This window comes from Marmota marmota, unplaced genomic scaffold (assembly GCF_001458135.2).
Source record: "Marmota marmota marmota unplaced genomic scaffold, marMar, whole genome shotgun sequence".
NCBI classification, from domain to species: Eukaryota; Metazoa; Chordata; class Mammalia; order Rodentia; family Sciuridae; genus Marmota; species Marmota marmota.
Genome location: NW_025999842.1, coordinates 25,807,463 through 25,828,107, shown reverse-complemented (window position 1 = coordinate 25,828,107; position 20,645 = coordinate 25,807,463). Strand labels below are relative to the sequence as shown.

At 35.1% G+C, this 20,645-nt stretch overlaps 1 protein-coding gene across 6 annotated transcripts in view; it reads left to right on the top strand.

The window, feature by feature from the left end:
* Positions 1-13,098, top strand: part of Atg5 (autophagy related 5) — a 125,380-nt gene extending 112,282 nt beyond the window's left edge. For 4 of the 6 annotated variants that reach the window (XM_048782918.1, XM_015499749.2, XM_048782812.1 and 1 more), the window contains one exon: positions 10,892-13,098. In XM_048782918.1, the coding sequence (XP_048638875.1) occupies positions 10,892-10,915 (24 nt within the window). In that variant the 3' untranslated portion in view covers positions 10,916-13,098. Of the gene's footprint in view, positions 1-4,408; positions 4,440-10,891 lie in introns of those variants that run through there. The other 2 variants (XM_048782876.1, XM_048782844.1) reach the window with 2 other exon arrangements.
* Positions 13,099-20,645: the final 7,547 nt, after the last annotated feature.

The window sequence follows — 20,645 nt, the reverse complement described above, 5'->3', positions numbered from 1 at the left end:
CCCCCCCCCCCCAAACTGTAAAGTGTTCATATTGTTTGAAGGACTCAGACTTCATTGAAATGACAAATAATACCTAAACTTTTAAGGTTCTTTTGATGGCATGTTTCATTCCAAGAGGGAAAAATATTTTTCCTTACACCCATAGTTTTTCTTTAGAAAAATTTATCTTTGCCTCTTCCTTTTCTCACTTCATGGATATTTTTAGAAAGTAATTGTCATTTAAAAGCCTGTGGAGAATATTCAGAAATACCAAGTCACTGTTTTAGTAAAGAACTGGTTCAATGCACCTGTAATATTATAAAATGTAAAGTATTTTGACACACCTGCACTCTAGTTGAAAGCGAAAGACTTTAAAATTGGGTGTGTGTGGATAAGAACTGACGATCATCACATGATAAAAAGAGAAAGTACTTGTAAAAGTTATGTGGCACCATTGTCTACTACTACCTACAAGAAGTGATTCAGCTGTGAAGGAATTTTTTTTTATTTCATCATATAAAAGTATCATGTACTAATATTTATGAAGACGTGCTTTAGGTCATTGTTCTCATGAAGTAAATCATGACGAATTGCTTTGTGTGTTTCTTTTTTGATTTGCAAGTGGCTAGGGGAGTTAGCCAAGTTACAGGTAAGAGGAAATAACCAAAGGTGAGCTCAGGTAAATTGTTTTTGTGGTTTCAGCTGTAATTAAAATGACTCAGATCTAAGCCTCTGTACCAGACCTGAGGTGAGATATTTCTTTCTTTGTTCATTATGAAAAACATATATTAAAATATCAGTAACAAAAATTTAAAATCATAGCACTTTGTTTTTATTTTGGAGATTACAAAAGACATAAACTTTGTCTAATCATATTTCATTTCCCAGACTTCTAATATATATGTGTAAGCTAGGATTATCAAATGTTCATTCTCATTTTTTTTTTTTTTAGTTGTTGGTAGACCTTTATTTTTATTTATTTATATGAGGTGCTGAAAATCAAACCCAGTGCCTCACACATGCCAGGCAAGTGTGATACCGCTGAGTGATACCACCACAGCTCCTTCATTCTCATTTTTTAAAAATATATTTTAAGATTCCATTGATCAGTTCTCTGTAAATATTAGGCTGCTCTTAACCTTATTTTATATTTGATGTTGGACAAGTAGAGCACATGTGTAGGAAAGACCTGTGTTCATGGCAAATTAGTAATTGTTCCCAATATCTTTCCCAACAAGAAATACAGTCCTGTAACCATTTGGTTTCCCCTTTCCATTTTTGGTCTTCTTCCTGAGAATGTATTTACTCCTTTCCCAACTGCAGTTTGACTTTTGGTTTCCATTTAATGTTAAAAATTCAGTATTCATTTTCTTTACATTGTATATACTATCTTGTGCCCTGGGGATACTAAGATAGGTAAATCGTATAATACAATCCCCAGCAATTCAAAGGTTTGGTGTAATTGCAGTGGATAGAAAGATTTACAGTTGTAATATGTGCAGGACTAGGGATATTCAAAGCATATTAGGAACCACCTAGAAATCTTAAATGAAAGATGAGCAGAAATTAGATGAGAAGGAGAAGGGATCAGGTCACATATGCCCACTGTAGAATCCCTCATCAGCTAACCAGCTGCTGGTTGCTGGCAGGTAATATGTGGGCTAAAATGTCCCTACTCTGTTTGCTGACGGAGAAATGTTTTTCAGTCTTTCCCCCATTTACGGCATGAAGTATTTGATAAGATCAGAAATGTTGGCACTGAGGGAACTAAGTGAAGCTGAGGCTGGGAAATTAGAATGCCCCATTTAGGCAGTTTAACTTAAAACTGAAATTACTTTAATTTTAATATGTTTTATGAGAAACCACAGAATTGTGAAAAGAAAGTGGCATGTTCATATTTTTTCTCCTTTTTCATATTTTTAACTCTTTGCTGTATATGATTAGATTGTGTGATGAAGTGAGCTAAATGTTGTGATTGATTAATTTACATATAGAAAGCAGTTAGGAAAACAACATGTAAATCTCATGCTCACTTTACAAGGTATAGCCTCCACTTGTTCAGATAGTATTAAAGCTAGTTGATTGATGTCTTAGGGTTGTCAGTCATCTGCATGGTGACTCTGGACCCCCAGACGAATTGGCATTTCAGTTTGCATACTCATGCCATAGAAACACAGGACTGTAGTCCCCCAAACCTCCTCAGGTTGAGTGCTTATGATAAACTGATAATTTTTATAATTTCACTAGTGCTTTTTGCATTCATTTAGAATTTGAATTAAATGAATAATGTCTTTCTATATCTTCATATGGTTTGAGTTGGGAAATTGTTTTTAATGAATCCAGATTACTCAGTTTATCAAACAAGGATGTTACCTGTTGACTGTCTCATAATTTGGTTATAGAATTAAATAAACCAAAGGTATTTTTGCTGTTAGCCTTCACAGTCCTGTTTTTTCCCAAGGTTTTTATATTTGTTTTGTTTTGTTTGTATCTTCCAACTTTTTAAAAATTTTTTAACAAATAAGAGAAATATGCTTATGAAATTTATGAAGTCAAGTTTTAAGGAAGTTTTGTTTTTGTTCGTAATTCCACTATACAAAATAGTAGTTGGTAATATGGATCTATGATGAACTCTAAATGTGAGCCAATATTGAAGCTACTTATAGAGATAGAATATCTGAAGTTATGGCAAGAGTTACATGCCATTGATTTATTTCTTTAGGAGTTAACTTCTGAACATAATTAGAAATACTAGAACTGTGGTTCTGGTAAAAAAGAAAGACACTTATTTCACTCAAGTATCTCTAGTCATTGCATCTTCTTTATTCAGCTTGACTCTCATTATATAACTTGTTAAAATATAAAAACTATTTTAGGCAAGAGGCCATCAGGAGACTATGGCATGCTGTTGGTACAAAGGAAAGTTTTTCATTGAGAAAACTATAAATAGCTTATCATTCATTTATTTAGTGCTGTTGCTATTCTCATGTAACACTGGAAGGTATATTTGTAAATGCACTGAGATAGTGTGACCCCAACACCAAACTGGTTCACTTGGCTATAATGAAAGCCTTCCCTTTTGGCTCAGCACTTTCTGGATCTTACTGTTCTTGGTCCTCATTGATGTGAGTCACAGTGGGAATTCTGAAAGTTTTCAAATATACCCCTTTAGGAGCAAAGGTCTGCTAGAGTCGTGTTTAACTTTTTTAGGTTAGCTTAAACTGGGTAATTAAGTTTTCTCTTAAATTTGTCATAAATTCTAAACTTAAATGGGTCAAGTTCTTTGCCTTGATTACTTCATTCTCTCTTCATCTCTGTGCTTTTCCCCCACACATGCACCATTGGCTATTCTTGGTGATACAGAATCTCTTAATTTAAGCCCATTTATTTGTCTTTTCTAAAATCAAAGAAATAGAAATGATTATTTTCATTCTCCATTAATGGAGATGATGAGATTACTGGGCCTAACAAAAGATGCCTCTGATTTTCCCTCAATTATTGTTGTCTATCTTAATCTCAAGCTAAGTGAAATAACCTACCTTTCCCAAAAGTAGGTAACAAAACTTTTCATGACTACTATTCCATCTTTAGCAACAAAAAGCAAAATTCTCTTGCCAAAATAATATATGCAAACAAGTAAAAGCAAGTCATCACTTCATTAAAATAAGTTTTGTGGGACTTCATTCTGGCCACATATAAGTATGATGGCCAGCTGTGCCTCCTAGCTACTCAGGTGACTAAGGCAGGAAACACAGTTTTGGGGCCATCCAGGGCAACCTAGTGATAAAATTCCTAAAGAGCTGAGAATGTAACTCAGAAGTAGAGTATTTGTCTAGCATTTTCTAGATCTTACATGCAATCCCCTGTTTGCAATCCCCAGTACCAGAAAAATAGCACAATTATTATCTATACTTTAAGTAAAACAATCAGCTTTGTACTTATTCTATAATTCATATTTGGCAAATATTAATGGTCCCTGTCATACAGAGCTAGAATTACTGAGTCATTTTGTGAAAGCAAATCCAAAACACTTTGAACCTATGATTTCCAAGTTTTATTAATTTTTTTTTTAGTAGCTAAGGCTTAACATCTATTACCTTATTTTTGTTTTGCCAGAAGGCTTTTCATGAGTTTATTAAAATGGTCTTATAATCACTTAATACAGTCTTCTTTTTACAATTATAATTAACCATATGTGTTTTTAAAAACTGTTTGGTTTATATTCTCCTCCCCACTAAAAAATATGATTACAAGCAAAAGTCAATATAAGAATTAATTAGACATATTTTGTAATTCTTGTTTAAAAATAATTCAGGATTAATATTAAGTCAAGATCCTGGAAATATTTGGGGCAAAAATAAGATTTTATACACGAAAAAAGATATGTGAAATATATTTACTGGTATATGTTTTCATTAAACCTGTACAGCTAAGTGAATATAGATCCGGAAGAAGTTAATGTAAGTATTTTTAAATGGGTTTGTAGTTCTCTGATAAACAGCACTCTCCTTCTGTTTGTGATCATAGGATAAAAGCTCTGTAAGCTTGTATATGTTCATTTTTACTGCTACATCATGTAGTGTGCTCTTAAGATTGAGATCTCATTCCCCAGGAAGCATTTCTGTCTAAGATTAATTGCCCTTTTAAAATCAGTGTTTGATGTATTCCTCTGGCTATATCCTGGCTTGGTTTAACCCCCTTTGACCTGACCTCACTGACTATTACCTCCATGGCTGAGTCAAAATCCTTCAGCATGATGTATGCACTTCAGATTTCAGCCTGTGGTTTTTCATGTCAATGGATTCAATTAGTTGGCATTTTACTAATGAACGTATCAGAGGTTAAAGAATTTGTCAGCTAGAACAAAATCGTTCAGACTAGTGGTGATCAAAAAGCTCATCTCTTTGTTTAAAATTCTTTCCGAAGTATTAAATACTTTTCAGAAGCTTTAATTTACTCCTAAATCATAAAATATAGATATAAAGCCACAATACTAACTTAATGGTTATATCATTTGACTAGCTATTTTCCATATTTAAGTATGAACTTTAATAAAAAATTATCTAATTAAACTGAAATTCTCCTATTAAAAGCTTCTGTCCCTTGAAGATATCCATTTCTTTAGCCTCCTTTAAATTGAGATTTCATTGGTCTATTTATTAATTATAAGAAGAAAACCTAAGCATCTCACTAGAAATCAAGTAACTCTTTTTAAAAGAGCTTTAGGTTATATTCCTTGTTGAAATACGCTTAGAAATGAGGATAAAATGCAAGGATAAAAGCTTATGAGCCATTGGCAATAGAAATCTCTTGACAGGCAAATCATCACTTTGTGTAAATTCTCAAGTAATAATGTACATAAAATGTGTGTCATAAATATTTTAAAAGTTTTGTCTCCTATATGAATGTTTTTTGTATTTTTTTAAAGAATCTTTATAAAGTTTTTTAAATAGTATAACTTTAAGAAATAGTATAACTATAGTACATTGGGGCTCATTTGACTTCTGCGTGTTTTACTAAATTTAAACATTGAGCACTATGAAATTAATCCAGAGGGTTTACATTGCTTTCAGATTTTTTTCAAGTATTATTTAGTATAATTATTGACTGGTTTTGTTGTCTTTTTTTTCAACAGTGAAATTGAATCTATAATTTATATATATATGTGTGTGTGTGTGTGTGTGTGTGTATATATATATATATATATCTGGTATTAAAAGAATTAACTTACTCCTGTAACTGTAAATTTAAGAAGAGAATTGTAGACTCCTTGCCTTTTGGTAGCAAATCGTGACCTTCTTAAAACTTGTCTTCTGTCCTCATTTCCTTGATAAATAATATTTTTGACACCCTGGAAGGTGTGGTAAAGAGAATCACTTTACTGAATATCTACCATGCTCAGGCCCTGTAATAGACTCTACCAGGTTCTTTGCTTGCGTATCCCATACAGCCTTAGAGATTAGGATTTGAAACTATCAGTCTGTGATTAGACCTCTTTTCTTCCTCATTTATATTGTATATTACTGTATTCATTGCATTACCTATATGTAGGAAACATTTTTACGTATAGGTAAGATTTTGCTGATATTTTAAGTTAGTAATTTTCATTAGTGACCTGTATATATCATGTGATATACTTATTGTAAATTACTTCCTGATTTTTATTTAATTATTCTTGTTTCTATGTGTGATTCCTATCATTCTACTCATATAACCAAAATATGTCTGAATTTACTTTTATTCAAATGAAATAATTCTAAAATTGTTCACTTTAAAATAGGTACTGGTTTTTTAAAGTGCTATGTGGACATTCTACAAAATAATGAAATATACTATTTAAAATTGTCAGAGAATACAAAGAATGTCTAAAAGAAAAAAAAAAAACGGTTGCAGATTAAAGGAAAGTAGAGAAATAAAAATTAAATGCAATGTGAGAGTCCTTCTGTGTTTGTGTATCACCCAAAATTCATACATTGGAAACTTAATCCCAAATACAAATGTGCTGGAGAGGTCAGTCCTTTAAAAGGAACAGATTGATCCTGCTATAAAGGGCTTGCAGGAATGGGTTCTCTCTCTTGCTCTTCTACCTTCTACCATATGAAGACATAGCACAGAAGCCCACACCAGTGCCAGCACCTGGAACTTCAATTTCCCAGCCACCAAAACTATAATAAATAAATTTCTGCCAGGCACAGTGGCGCAGGCCTGTAATCCTAGCTGCTTGGGAGGCTGAGGCAGGAGGACTGCGAGTTCAAAGCCACCCTCAGCAATGGCAAGGCACTAATAAGCAACTCAGTGAGACACCCTGTCTCTAAATAAAATACAAAATAGGGCTAGGGGTGGGTCAGTGGTCGAGTACCCCTGAGTTCAATCTCTGGTACCAAAAAAAAAAAAAAAGGAAAGAAGTTTCTGTTTCTCATTAATTACCCAGTCTCATATATTTTGTTAAAGCAACACAATGCAGTAAGACAATACTAGACTGAATTTGAGGGGAAAAAAATACATTACTGAGATGTTTGGTAAAATTTGAATATAGACTACTTAATAGTATTATATTATCTCTTAATATAGATAACTGTAGTGTGATTGTGTTAAGTAAAATCTATTAGAAAATATTCACTATAAATTTGAAATTATATCAAAGTTACTCCTAACAAATGACATGTATTAAATAAATAGAACTAGTTTACTAGATTACTATCTGAAATGTTTGTCTAATTTAAAATGTGTTAAACTAACTTTAAAAATAAAAAAAAAAAACCCAGAGTGATGCTCACCTGAAATCCCAGCAACTTTAGAGACTAGAGCAGGAGGATTGCAAATTCAAGGCCAGCCTCAATAGTTTAGCAAGATCCTATCTCAAAAATAAAAATGGAGGGAATAAAGCTCAGTGTTTGGGAGCCCCTGGGTTTATTCCCCAGTACTGCAAAATATATATTATGTAAAATTGCCCAAGTAGAGACTGGAGTTGTAGCTTGGTAGTGATCCTTGCCCAGTGTGCCCTGTACCACGAAAAAATCAAAACAAAACAATTTTTTTTTTTTAAAAAAAAGCCCTGACTAGGAGAGGAATGCAGTAACATTTTTTCTCCTGAGTCATTTACTTTGTAGTGACATGTTTCTCATTCCAGGTACTAAGTTCTAGATTCCCATTTTGAAACAAAGACATATTTACCAAAAACATAGTTTACTTTAGCAGTAGCAAGTGTTTCCTTTATATTGTTTAGAAAAAAATTAAATATACATTGTTTATTGTTCGTTTTTGTTAGTTCAGATATTGCCAAATTGTCTGGTCCTGCTTTGTTAATATTATGGTGGTATGAATTAAGGTGGTAGTATATATACTGCTTGGTTTACCTGGAAATGTCATTTACTTTTTGTTGTTTTAATAACCAAAGCAGTCTTTACAAGTTAAGCTCTTCTACATAGTAAGTAAAGGTAGCCATCGGAAACCATTCTTGGCTGGGCATTGTGGCCCATGCCTATAATCCCATCTACTTGGGAGGCTGAGGCAGGAGGATCACGAGTTCTTGGGCAACTTAGTGAGACCCTGTCTCAAAATGCAAAGAAATTGGGGATGTAGTTTGTTGGTAGAACACCTTTGGTTTTAATCCTCAGTACCACCACCAAAAAAAAAAAAAAATCTCAACTGTTTTCAAAACAACTTGAACTGAACTGTATATTCTACCAGCAACAAAATTGTCCAAGCTGTGAAAACATTTTTCTCTAGCCAAGATTTTTTTTTTGAAACATTTCAAGCAAATAGAAGAGTTGAAAGAATAGTATAGTAAATACCCATATATCTAGTACATCTGTATGAAAATGTTTATTGAGTAATTATTATGGACTGGCGCTGTGCTAGCCAGTTGAGGCTGCAGTGGTGAGTAAGAGAGAAACTTAGTAGATTCAAGGGAACTGCTATCCCATTCTAAGAATCCCACTGCTTACAATTATGTTGAGGGAAGTCAGAAAACAGAAAAGATAAATACAGGGGAAATATTTGGACATATGTAGACAGTGACAAAATGTATTTCACATCCTAAACTGTTCTGTTTAGGGATATGACAATAAAGTTAGTCTTTTGCCTTTCTACCACACTGCATCAGTGGATTTTATGGAATATTTTATTTGCTTTCTTTTAAATATTGCTTTGGGCACAGTGTTTTGGATATTGAATTGCTGCTTGTATCTTCTGTTTGAGAAGTTCTAAAGGTGACTGGCTTAAGAAAAAAAAAACTTTACACTTTAAAAACTTTTACACCACTACTCTTTCATTTTTTGACTCAGTGCTAAGTAGGAGGAAGATTCTGAGAATATTGAAATAGTTCAAAGAAGCATATGTTAAGAATATAGAGAATTATACCAAAAAAGTTTTCAAATGTTCTAAGAAAGATTTAATACAGTAAAATCTTGGCAATCTAGAACTTGCAAAGAATGAATCATTCCAAATAATTGAGGGCTTGTCTGTTTAAATGCTAATTTTAAAAAGTCTTCCCAAAGTACTAATAATATGCATTCTGTAGTATCCTGTATAAAGCTTAATTTTTATTTATAGATGACCCATGCCATTATTATCAAAACCAATCATATTAATGCTGTGATCATAACTGTAAAAAAGTATCTAACAAAGTCTGCTAGAAAAATCGAAATGATTAAAGCATTTTTAAGACTAGTGGCATACAAGGTGATATGTTTTCCTAAAATTGAGTTAAACTATAACACAGTACCTTGGGGGTTTGTTTATATTGTTTATTTGGTTGTATTTAGAATTGGTGGTATATTTGTTAGGTTTTTATTTTTGTATTCTTTTTTTGTCAACTCTTATGTTTTTGTGTCCTCTATTAGACTGTCACTTCCTAGGACTGTGCTACCTCTAATAGGAAGTCTAAATATTTCTTTAAAAAGACCTTGTTTCAGGTACCAACCAAGCCATTATTAGCACACATCCTCTTGCTTCTTTTGCCCAACATAATAGCACTAGGGTTGGAAAGTCATTTTGTGTAAAGCAGAAGGGAAAAGTGGGGTATTCCTCCCTCATTGAGTTCCATGAATTCCCCTTTTTTAATTTTGCCTTCTATCTCCAGGAAGCTGAGAGATTTTGTGTCTTTTTTTTAAATTAATATTTTTATTTATATATGACAGCAGAATGTATTACAATTCTTATTACACATATAGAGCACAATTTTTTGTATCTCTAGTTGTATACAAAGTATATTCACATCAATTCGTGTCTCCATACATGTACTTTGGATAATGATGTCCATCACATTCCACCATCATTTCTAACCCCATGCCCCCTCCCCTCCCTTCCCACCCTTCTGCCCTATCTGGAGTTCATCTATTCCTCCCATGCTCCCTCTCCCTACCCCACTATGTGACATTGTGTTTTGAAGAGACCAAAAGCAGACTCAACAAGAGTTATGTTAAAAGAGTAAAAGAAAGCTTCTTAGTTTTTTTGCTTTTTGTTTGTTGGGATTTTTTCTTCTTTTCCTTGGAGAAGTTTGGAGTTTTCTTTCTTTGTTTTCCTTTTATAATAGAGTGTTTCTGTTTCTGATTATTATGAAAACAAAAATATAATCTTATATTTAAGTAGAAATAAAATTTGAATTTATAAGAAAAGCAATTCCTATGTCCTTTAAAAACAAATACCTTTGTTTTACTAATCTATTTATTTTATGTGGTGCTGAGGATCAAACCCAGGGCCTCACGTGTGCAAGCCAAGTGCTCTACTACTGAGCTCCAACCCCCATTCCTGTATCCTTTAATTAGTGAATGGGTATTAACAAAAATCAATCAGGTTTCATGACTCTTAAGACAGGAATCCCCCAGTCAGACTCTTAGTTCCTTCTGATTAAAACTTTAACTGTTGTTCTAATATTGTCTCTAACACTTCTTGAGTTATACTTGGACACTTTACTGAAAATCAACCAAAGCTCCTGTCTGTTTTATTCAATATCTGAAATGCTGATCTCATTTCTTGATGATTTCTAGTCACATTTGTTTTACATTTTTAAAATATACATGGACCGACTGCATGTACTTGTCATTTTTAATCCCCATATATAATTTTTAATGTGTAACTACAATAATTTGGTCAGTGAGTATTTTCTGTTTTCTCCACTATAGTTTCACTAACGTCAGTCTTAGGTAAGCACAGTAATTAAGAAAGAATGAATACTTTCACATATAGCAACAGAATTTTTATCAGAATTCATTGTAACCCTCAGGTTTCTGTTTTGGGTGATACATATTGCAACATGTGAACTTTCTCCATGTCTGCATTTCCTGTTCAGGGGACAAAACAGGTTTAAAATCTATTTAATTCACTAAAGATTTGGAAAATGCAACAGATTATTTTTTCTTCATTGGTTTTGACTCCTATTGATTATTGTTGGATTTCTTTCTTGGAATAGATGGGGAAAGAAGGAATCAAGTGATGATTCATGGAATTGAGCCAATGTTGGAAACACCTCTGCAGTGGCTAAGTGAACATCTGAGTTATCCGGATAATTTTCTTCATATTAGCATCATCCCCAAACAAACAGAGTGAAGCACCGACTCCTGGTCTGGAAGGAATCGCCCTGAAACAGGATTTACCAGAGCATGTCACTCTTTGATTCAATCAGGTTTGGTGGAGGCAACCTGACCAGAAACGCTTTGCTGCTGCAAGCCAAGCAGGAAAGAGATTCCATGTCAGATAAGGCAATTGGGCTGGTCTTGCTTTGCATCACCACTGCTTTCCTCCACTGCCGTCATTAAACCTCAGCTTCAACGTGAAAGACTTAACAGGGCCACTGCAGGTCTTCTGTTTTCTTGTAAAATATAATGAAGCTGAAACCTTTGGCCTGAGGAGACAATGGAAATATGTGCCACTCAGTTTGTATTTCTGATTAACAAATAAACAGGGGTATTTCCTAAGGTGACCATGATTGAACTTTAGCTCAACAGAATGGAAACATTGGTTGAATTTTCAAGAGAATTAGACTTAAGAAAGTAAAAGAGAAATTCTGTTATCAATAACTTGCAGTAATTTTTTGTAAAAGATCAAATTACAGTAAACCCATCTTTCCTTAATGAAAATTTCCTATGTTTACAGTCTGTCTCTTGGTATGCAAACAATCTTGTACTTTGATAATGAACAGTGAGAGATTTTTAAATAAAGCCTCAAAATATGTTTTGTCGTTTAATAACATACAGTTTTGTCACTTTCCATGTACTTTCTGATTCCCATACAGTAAATCACTTTTTATTCTGTTTCCATTTTTTCATTGGCATGGGGTGGATACAGGGCATAGGATAACTTGTCTCAGGAGCTATCATAGAACTTATTGCTGCCTATTTTAAAACCTGTGTTCTCTATCACTGAAGCTATAATGTTAAATGTTTATCTTTGCTGTTTGGTTTATCAGTGTAAACCTGTCAAATCATGGTACGCTAAGCATCTGTATGAAATAATTTTGCATATTTGGAAAAATCCATTCCTTTTCATCTTCTTGTTTTTCTTGGGCTCCAGGACTAATATTTCACTGTGGTCCCCTGGCAGCCAATCTTTGAAGTCTAAAGATTACCTATCTCTTGACTGCAGTAGCTTTTCCTTAACTTTACCAAAAATATCCAGATGTTACTGGAGTTCGCATCCACTATAAGGAAAGTTTGCTGCACATTGTCATAGGCTGCTGGGATTCTACCAACTAAACATATTTGTGTATTACCTTGATTTCTTGTGAGTAGCTTGCTGTCCATATTGAATGTCAATGCATTTGAGTATGCTGAAAGACACATATTATCATACAAGAATGGTTTTAGATTACCCAATAAAAATGAATGCTTTTCTTATAAAAAAAAATTATATGATTGTTCAAATGGGATCCTGCTAGTGCTTATTGTTTTCTTTTTCCTTTTGTGATTTTTACTGCCTTTTAGTAAATTTACTCACAGAATGAGATAAAGTTGACTGGCCAAAGATCAAATATTCTGGAATAGAAATTATAAGGCACAATCAAAAAGAATAACATGAGGTATCAATTGCAGAAAAATAGACAAAGAAATGGCAGATGTAAATAAAATGAGAGGTGCCATTTTAGGAGAGGCAGGAAAAAAAATACCAATGTTTGAGTTATGTAAGGAAAAAAAATCCACTAACTTGTATTTTTGTAAAAGAGGTTGGTCTGAATATGATTGTTCACATTAAAAGTGTTTGTTCGTCTATTCATTTGGGGATTTTCCCCCTTGCTGTTTTGACAGACTGAAGTGAGCTTCACTGAGCAAAAGGATCAGAATGCCAGGGAGTGCTAAGTGGTGGTAAAATGTGGTAAGAATGGTAAACCATACTAGTTTTCCACAGATGAGGCCAGTGTGAGATATTTGCAGTGGACTCCAGTGAGCTACTGGCCTTTACTTCCAGATATGAAAGTAAATTTTGTCAAGCCATTTCCCATTTTTGTATAGTTGTTCATTATAACACCAGCATCATAACATTATTCTATAATCCCAGATAAGTCTACCCTCCAATGCCCCAGAGGAAGAATAAAGTGAAAACTAGTGCTGGCTTAAATGTCTACTTTTTCCTCTTAAATATTTGACTATTTATGTTTGATGTTTTATTAAAAAATTTAGTAAATGTTGTGTATGTGTTTATTTCTGGAAGTTAGAAATGAAATTTATGTAAAACATTCATCATTGAAGAAACTAAAAACTATTGGCATTGTCAACTAAAAAGGAAGAGATTCAGACTAAATAAACCATTGCTTATCCTTCATTATGTTAATATTCATTTAGATGGCCTCAGTTCTGACCACGAACAAAGTTGAATTGATTGGCAATATGACTTCGTTGTGTATCTAGATACTTGCAGTGACTTGTTCATAATTCAACAAAATTGACCTAATGATATTTATATAAGCCACATTCCGGTCAGAGTATGTGGGGGATCATCCACGAAATGGCTAGTCTTATGTTAATCACTTTGAATGGGAAATAAATTGATCATTTTCTAAGATAACTATATATACATATATATAAGATTTGACATTGAATGACAATAACTTTTAATGGTTATCTTTCTGGGTATTTCTTTTAATAGACTATTTTCAGGTAACTCTTTCTTCCTTTCAATTTTCAGAAATTTGGTTCGTATGGGTCATGCCAGAAAATGACAGTCCCACCTTTTATTTGCCACACTGTTGCTATTTAGGTGTGAATTGGGTTTCCTGTTATATGAGCCACATAATTCAAATACAATTGTAAAATCTTGGGATATGATGGGGAAAATCAAATGTGACCATATTTAGGAAAATTTGGACCCATTCATAGATAATCACTGGGATGGCATCAGTTCCCATACCTGTTTGTCTCTTTAGTTGTCATCCTCTCAAGTTTTCTAAATATATTCTCCTGATCTGAAAGAGTTACAGGGGTGGTAGAGAGAAAAAGAGATAAGCATGCCTCTTTTCAGATGAGTTGAAGTTAAATGACACTGTGTACTTAGAGGTTCATTGAACTTTATGATGGTGCTGAAGTGATACGCATGCATAGGAATTGCACTTCACATTTTGGTCTTTTGGTCTTTCTCAAGCTGGCGATATGTGGAGGAGTACTCCCTTAAGCTGGGCATAGAGACAGAGCTGCAGTTCCCTGTGGGTTTTATGATCTGAGGATAAACAACCCGTATTCTGCCGTTTATTGTGTTGCAAAGCTATGATATTTGATAGTATTCACAGTATTTTCAGCTTCCTAATCTACTGAGTCAATTTGTATAAAACTTTGTACATTGGTATAAAAATTAATTTACTGTGTAGCCTCAGAACAAAAGGATCCTTCAGATCCTCTCAAATACTGTAAACTTAATTCTCCAAACATTAGCAAATATAGCACCACTATGAAATCTAGTAGGCATAATACAGTCGCTGTAGAGTGAAAGAAAGAATTTGTAGGTCCTTTAGGTAGCTCATTAAGTAGTATGTTTTTAAATACTGAATCATTTTTGTTTATTTAGAATGTGTGAGAATGGTAGTGAATTAAAGGCAAATCGGTATTTAGGGATGTCACTGTGCTTTGACATAACTCTTGATTGCTCTGAAAGTGATTAGTTTCACTTCTGTAGCTTCCCTACCTCTAAATCGTAAAGATACAACCAGGCCTTTTCCTTTGTTTTCCTTGGTTCTTAGTGGAGGATTTAGCAGATAGTTGGTGCTTAGGAAATGTGTATAAGAAGAAAAATGAACAATTAATGGCATTTAAAAATTGGTCTTATGTTTTAGTTGGTCTTATGTTAAAATTACCAGCTATTAAAAATAGTAAAAGCCATGTCATTTAGAAATCAATATACAAAGTTCAGTTAGTTCAGGTTGGCATCACTGATGAAGACATGCTTACTCAAACTGGCTACTTTCAGTAGGAACCACTGTGGACCAGATCCTTGCGTCAGTCCACATTCATTTTAGTTGTAGTGTAGACCGCAGCACATATCTTCTGTTTCAACATCACTCTAATTTAAGCAGCCCCTCAAGTTTGAGCTATTCTCACCAAGCATCTGGAGGTATTTATTAATTCTGACCTTTTCATAAATGAGTAGTTAGGTCTTGATTTTGCTTCTAAGACTCTGAAAATGAGAGTTGTTTGATCCATCATTTCCCAATCTTTCTTGACTATACAGTCTTTTTATCCTCTAGTCTCACAACATCCTATTGAACTGTAATTGGGAAAGAGGATAAATCTTATTCCTCTCTTTCTAGTTATTTGAAAGAAGCTCCCAAGCTTCTGACTCATCTCCAGTTTGTAGTCTGTCTGTTTCTGCATCCAGATGTGTCCCATTTTGTTAGTTTTGTCACTCTTGAAATTCATCTAGCAATATCTGCCAAGTAATCAGTGGCTGGAGGAAAAAACCTTCCCAATTCTTGGATGAGACTTCTGTATTTGTGTGTGTGATGGTGGGGATCAAACTCAGGATCTCATCACTGAGCTGCATCTCCTGCCTCAAAGGTTAGGTATAAGAGTATAAATCAAATGTGAATATTTATTCTCAGGGAGTCACCATAAATCTAGCCAACAGAGCCCTGGGGCTGAAACGTGACGATTTGTGAATATCACCCAAAGCCCCAGTTGGAGCACAGCTAAAGTCAAGTAGAAGGGGTCTGACTTCACAGGTGAGTGGCCCTGTGGCACTGGCACATGCAGCCAAGATTTCTGATTTCTAGCTAGATACTGTAGTGATTTGGAATATGATGACTGTCTTTTTGAGTTGTCTAGTGCATATTTTTCAAATATGTTGGTGGAAGCTATATATAAGTTGGTTTTGATGCTCATGTTATTCAACTATTGGGTTTTAGGTTTGTTTTACAGATATAATAATTTACTGACTTATAAATTATATGATCTCTGTGATTTTGTGCAGGGCTAGGGAAATTTTTCATCCCATGACTACCAGCCTTTTTCTGGGTATACCTACTTAACCACATCCCCCTTAAAATTTTGATAGTTCATTCTCAATGCCTGCTAGACTTATTTTTGTCATTATTTTAGAATTTGTTATATAATATGAAATATCAACCTATCTTGAGGTCTCTGACTGTAAGGATGCTGGTAATCAAATGTGACATAATAGTGTATGGTGGATATCCACCATTCTAGATGGAACAAAGCCCATGTTATTCTTAGAGGAGAACATTTAGAAAATCTTGGTAAAACCAGTGCTAATTGCTAGTTATGTTTTAGGCATATTCTTGATTTTATAGTATTCTGTGTGATATGCTTATTCAAACATTTATTAAGCAAATAGGGTTGGGTGTTTTAGAAAGAGAAAGATGATCTCTGACCTTAAGGTACCTCAATAAGAGGAGAGAAGTGGGTTGGGATCTATACAGCATAAAATTTGGGAACTTCAACCAGGAAGGTACAAAAAAGAACTGAGAAAATAGAGCTGAGTGATGATTTACTTTGAGCTAACTTAGATAATACCTTGCTTGACTTCAGTATCATCTGAAGTTGGTCACACTGTGCTTCATTTTTCAAATACTTTCTTCACTGGATGCCATAGCATCCTAGTTTTCCTCTTACCCCCATTGATTCTTGTATATATATTAGTTGTCAATGGATATTTCATTTATTTATATGTGGTGCTGAGGATTAAACCCAGGCAAGTGCTCTACCACTGAGCTACTACTCCACACCCCACCGCTCTGCCCCTGTTGATTCTTAATTCCTAAATGTTGAAATATCCAGAGCTTAGGCTTTGTTACCTTTTCTTTAACTGCACTTAGTACTTAAGCTCATCACACAGTTTTTAACACCCTGTGTGTGTTCTCTCCAATATTAGCCTCTTCTGGGCTCCAAATGTAAATAAATCAGCCTCCTACTTGACATCTGTGTCATATATGTAATAATTCAATTTGAGGGATCAAAGCAGGACTCTTGTCTTTTTACCCTCAAACTTGTATCTCTTCCATTCTTTTCTGTTTAATAAATGTTACCCAGGAGTCAAGTTTTAGTTCCTTTCTCATCCATTCTATATCCATCAATAATTCCTGATGAGTCTACCTGATTCTATCTGCTTACCACATTTCCTGCTGCTATGGCTAAGCAATCAGCCATCATCTCACCTGAACTATTACAGTAGCCTCCTCTTGGTCTCCCTGCCCCATTCATGCTCCCCTTCAATCTTCAACATATAGTGTATTTTTTTTTAATTAGTTGCACATAATAGTAGAATTCATCTCACTCTGGATTTATATATTTGTTAATGGCTATGTAACTAACCATCATTGAATGCTTACAGCGTCCTAGACACTGTTTTAAGTGTTTTTCAAGTGTTATTTTATTTCAGAACTATCTGAGACAGATACTAATATTATCCCCATGGAGAAACAGGCGTGGAACAATTCAGTAACTTTCCCAGCATGATGAAGAAAGTGACAGAGCAGGTCACACCCAGGCAGAATGGGTCCAGAGTACTCCCCTCACTTCCTGCAGGTGGCTTGACTTACTTTTGGTCTCAAAACAGACTTAGTTCATTCCACAATGAATGGGGGATGCTCATCTCTTTGTCCCCATATCTCTAACAGTGTCTAGGACAGCACAGAGGCTTATTGAATATTCATTGAATGAATCTGTTTTCACAAGTGAGCGGGTTAGGAAAAGCTTGCTTAAAGAAGTGGCTTTGGACTGATCTTAAAGGGAAAGAAAATAAAGTGACAGAACCACATGAACAAAAGTTCAGAGGGCAGGTTGTCTAGCCGGGCTGGCACTTAAGTCACTCATAGGAGAAGGGGGAATTTGATAGAAAAGATTGATTCTAACAAGATTATAGAAAACCTTGACTAGCAGGTTAAGGAGATGAAATCTTATTCAATATATAGGAAGAGCTGCTGAACATTCATAGTCGTTATATCAGAGCAATCATTCAGGGTGCCAAGTGGTGGCAGTGTATGGGGAGGTTTGGAACAAGCTTAGTCTAGGAGACAATTGAGAGAAAGACCCTGTAATTGACAATCCAGTGGTAGCATAGCAGCAGAATGCTTTAAAAAAAAAAAAAACTAGAACTTAACTCAAACATTCAGGAAAATGGCAAAGAGAAGCTTCTCAGGAGCAGGACAGCCTGGTCAAAAGTTGGTCTGCCAGACCCCCTTGCCTGCTATTACAACCACTCAAACCTATGAGTTCTTAGTCCTCAGACAGCTGAACACCTCTGACCTGGATCTATTGGAAAAAAGTGTGATGAATTTCCAACCAAAGGAAAAATAGTGTTAAAAGTAGAAAGGGACATGGAAGAGAAAATAGGAAATAACAATATGAAAGAATTGAGAGGAAGAAGTCTAAGGTGATGCAAAATCTATGAAACTGGGAAATTCATTTCCCAAATTAGAATGTAGGGGCTGGGGTTGTGGCTCGGTGGTAGAGTGCTTGCCTAGCACAGGTGGGACGCTGGGTTTGATTCTCAGCACCACATAAAAATAAATAAAATAAAGGGATTGTGTCCGATTACAACGAAAAATAAATAAATAAAAGATAGTTGGAGAAAACAGTTGTGATGTGCATAGTTGTGAAGCAGAATTAAGTATTCAAATTTGAGATGTTAAGACACACTGGTTCTCAGTGGTGCCCACCTATGCTTATCATTTATGGGGCTGCTTGCAAAACTAATTCTCCACCCTTCCCTGCCAATCTGTTCAGTTTATTTGAGCAGGGACCAGGTATCAAGATTTGTTTACCATCACACAAGTGGTTCTAATTGAACCTACTAAATAAATCTACTAAATCTAATTGAACCTACTAAATAAATCTACTAAAAGATCCTTGTATAGAATCCTTCAGTGAGCACTGTAAGCCCATGAATTAGACCGCAGCCCATAAGAGAGATCAAGGCTGGAAATAGGTGTGGTGCCTGCCTGAGATGTGAGTTGGAACCAAGGGTTTGGTGTGACATTGAATCAATCACATTCACACCAGGTGCTTCTCTCCATCCTCCCTGAAGAGTACCTTGTTTGTGTCGCTATCATCGCTTGCCTATTACCACAGCCTCATGACTGGAGTCCCTACATCCACGTCTTCCCCTTCTATGCTCTTTTCCCTCTGGCAGCCAGAAAAAAATCATTGAAATTTTCAGGTTATGTTCACTTTCTCCTTTGCTTGAAATCTATTATTATTATTATTATTATTCCGGGGATTGAACTCAGTGGTACTTGACCACTGAGCTAGATCCCCAGCCCCAGCCCAATTTTGTATATTATTTAGGAGCAGGGTCTCACTGAGTTGCTTAGCGCCTCGCTTGTGCTGAGGATGGTTTTAAACTCATGATCCTCCTGCCCCAGCCTCCTGAGCCACTGGGATTATAGGCATGTGCCACCATTCATCGCTGCTTGAGATCTTGACATGACTTCCTAATGCCTTTAGGATAAAGTTCCAAATCCTTATCACAATAAAGGGTTTGCCTGTTCTAACCTCTTCCTACTAGACTTTTTTTCTAATTTTCTTCCTTTTCCCTATCCTCAAAAGTATGAAGCTCTCAATAAAAATTCTGGTCTTTACTCTTTCTTCTCCCTTAAATGCGTGTCCTCCCCACCATTTCTGATTAATTCTTACCCTTTCTCTCAATTCCTCAGAATTCCCTCTCCAACTGGCCAACCTTTTCCTGGTAGGGTCGCTAGATATGCTGATATAAATACAAGACACTCAGTTAAAGCTGAAATAATTTTTTTAGTGTAACATATCCCATGCAGTATCTGGGTCATATTCATACCAAAAAGAATTTGCCATTTATCTGAAATTAACTTTTTAACTGGAAGTCCTGTGTTTTATCTGGAAATGTGCCTAAACTAGATTTAGTTATACTTTCCTCTAACTCACTCCAACTTGTATTAATTGTTCCATACCTATGTTTCTTAGTGAGCTATAAGCTCTGTGAGGGCAGAGACTGGATCTTCTTTGTTCAGCAACCCCTAACACAATGCAAGGACATATTATAGATGCTTGATTAATGTTTATTAGATGAATGAAAGCAATATGAGACCATCAAGTTCTAGAGAGGACAGTGCTGAAGATACTAAGAAGTTTCTTACATGCAGGTGACTATGTAGTGGGAGTTGGGGAGGAGCAACAGATGGAAAAGGTGTAGAATAGAAAATAAAGGGACCTTAGGCTAGTCTGAGAGGACTGCCCTTGCGTGGGTAACAAAAAATCAGGAAGAAGGGCCAAGCCTAGAGACAATAGAGCCAAAGAAGAAAATTCACAAACTACACAGGGAGGTAACAGGGACCAGGACTTTGAATTTGGCAATTAAGTGCTTTGGATATTTAAGAGAGTTGTTTTGGGTCTGAGCTTTCAGGTTGCTGAGAACTCTTGAGAAATTTAGTGATGAAAGAGAGAGAGATAAGATTGTAACTGAGTCCTTAACGTAGTGCAGAGAAATGTGTGCATATTTTACTTGTCAGGGAGACCTATCCTTGGTGAAAAGGAAAGAACTAATGGGAAATGAGGGTGATTATTCTTTGGGAGAAGGATGAATGGATTAAGAAGAAGAATGTTTTCACAAGTTAGGAGCGTGTGAGCTGTGGCAGTCATTCTTGTTGTTCTAAAACAAAACAAGTCACATTGCCCTTCTGTTGCCTGATTATATACAGTCTGCTAAGGAGTAAAACCTGAATTTGAACTACTTTCTAAGCCCAGAGCTTCTTC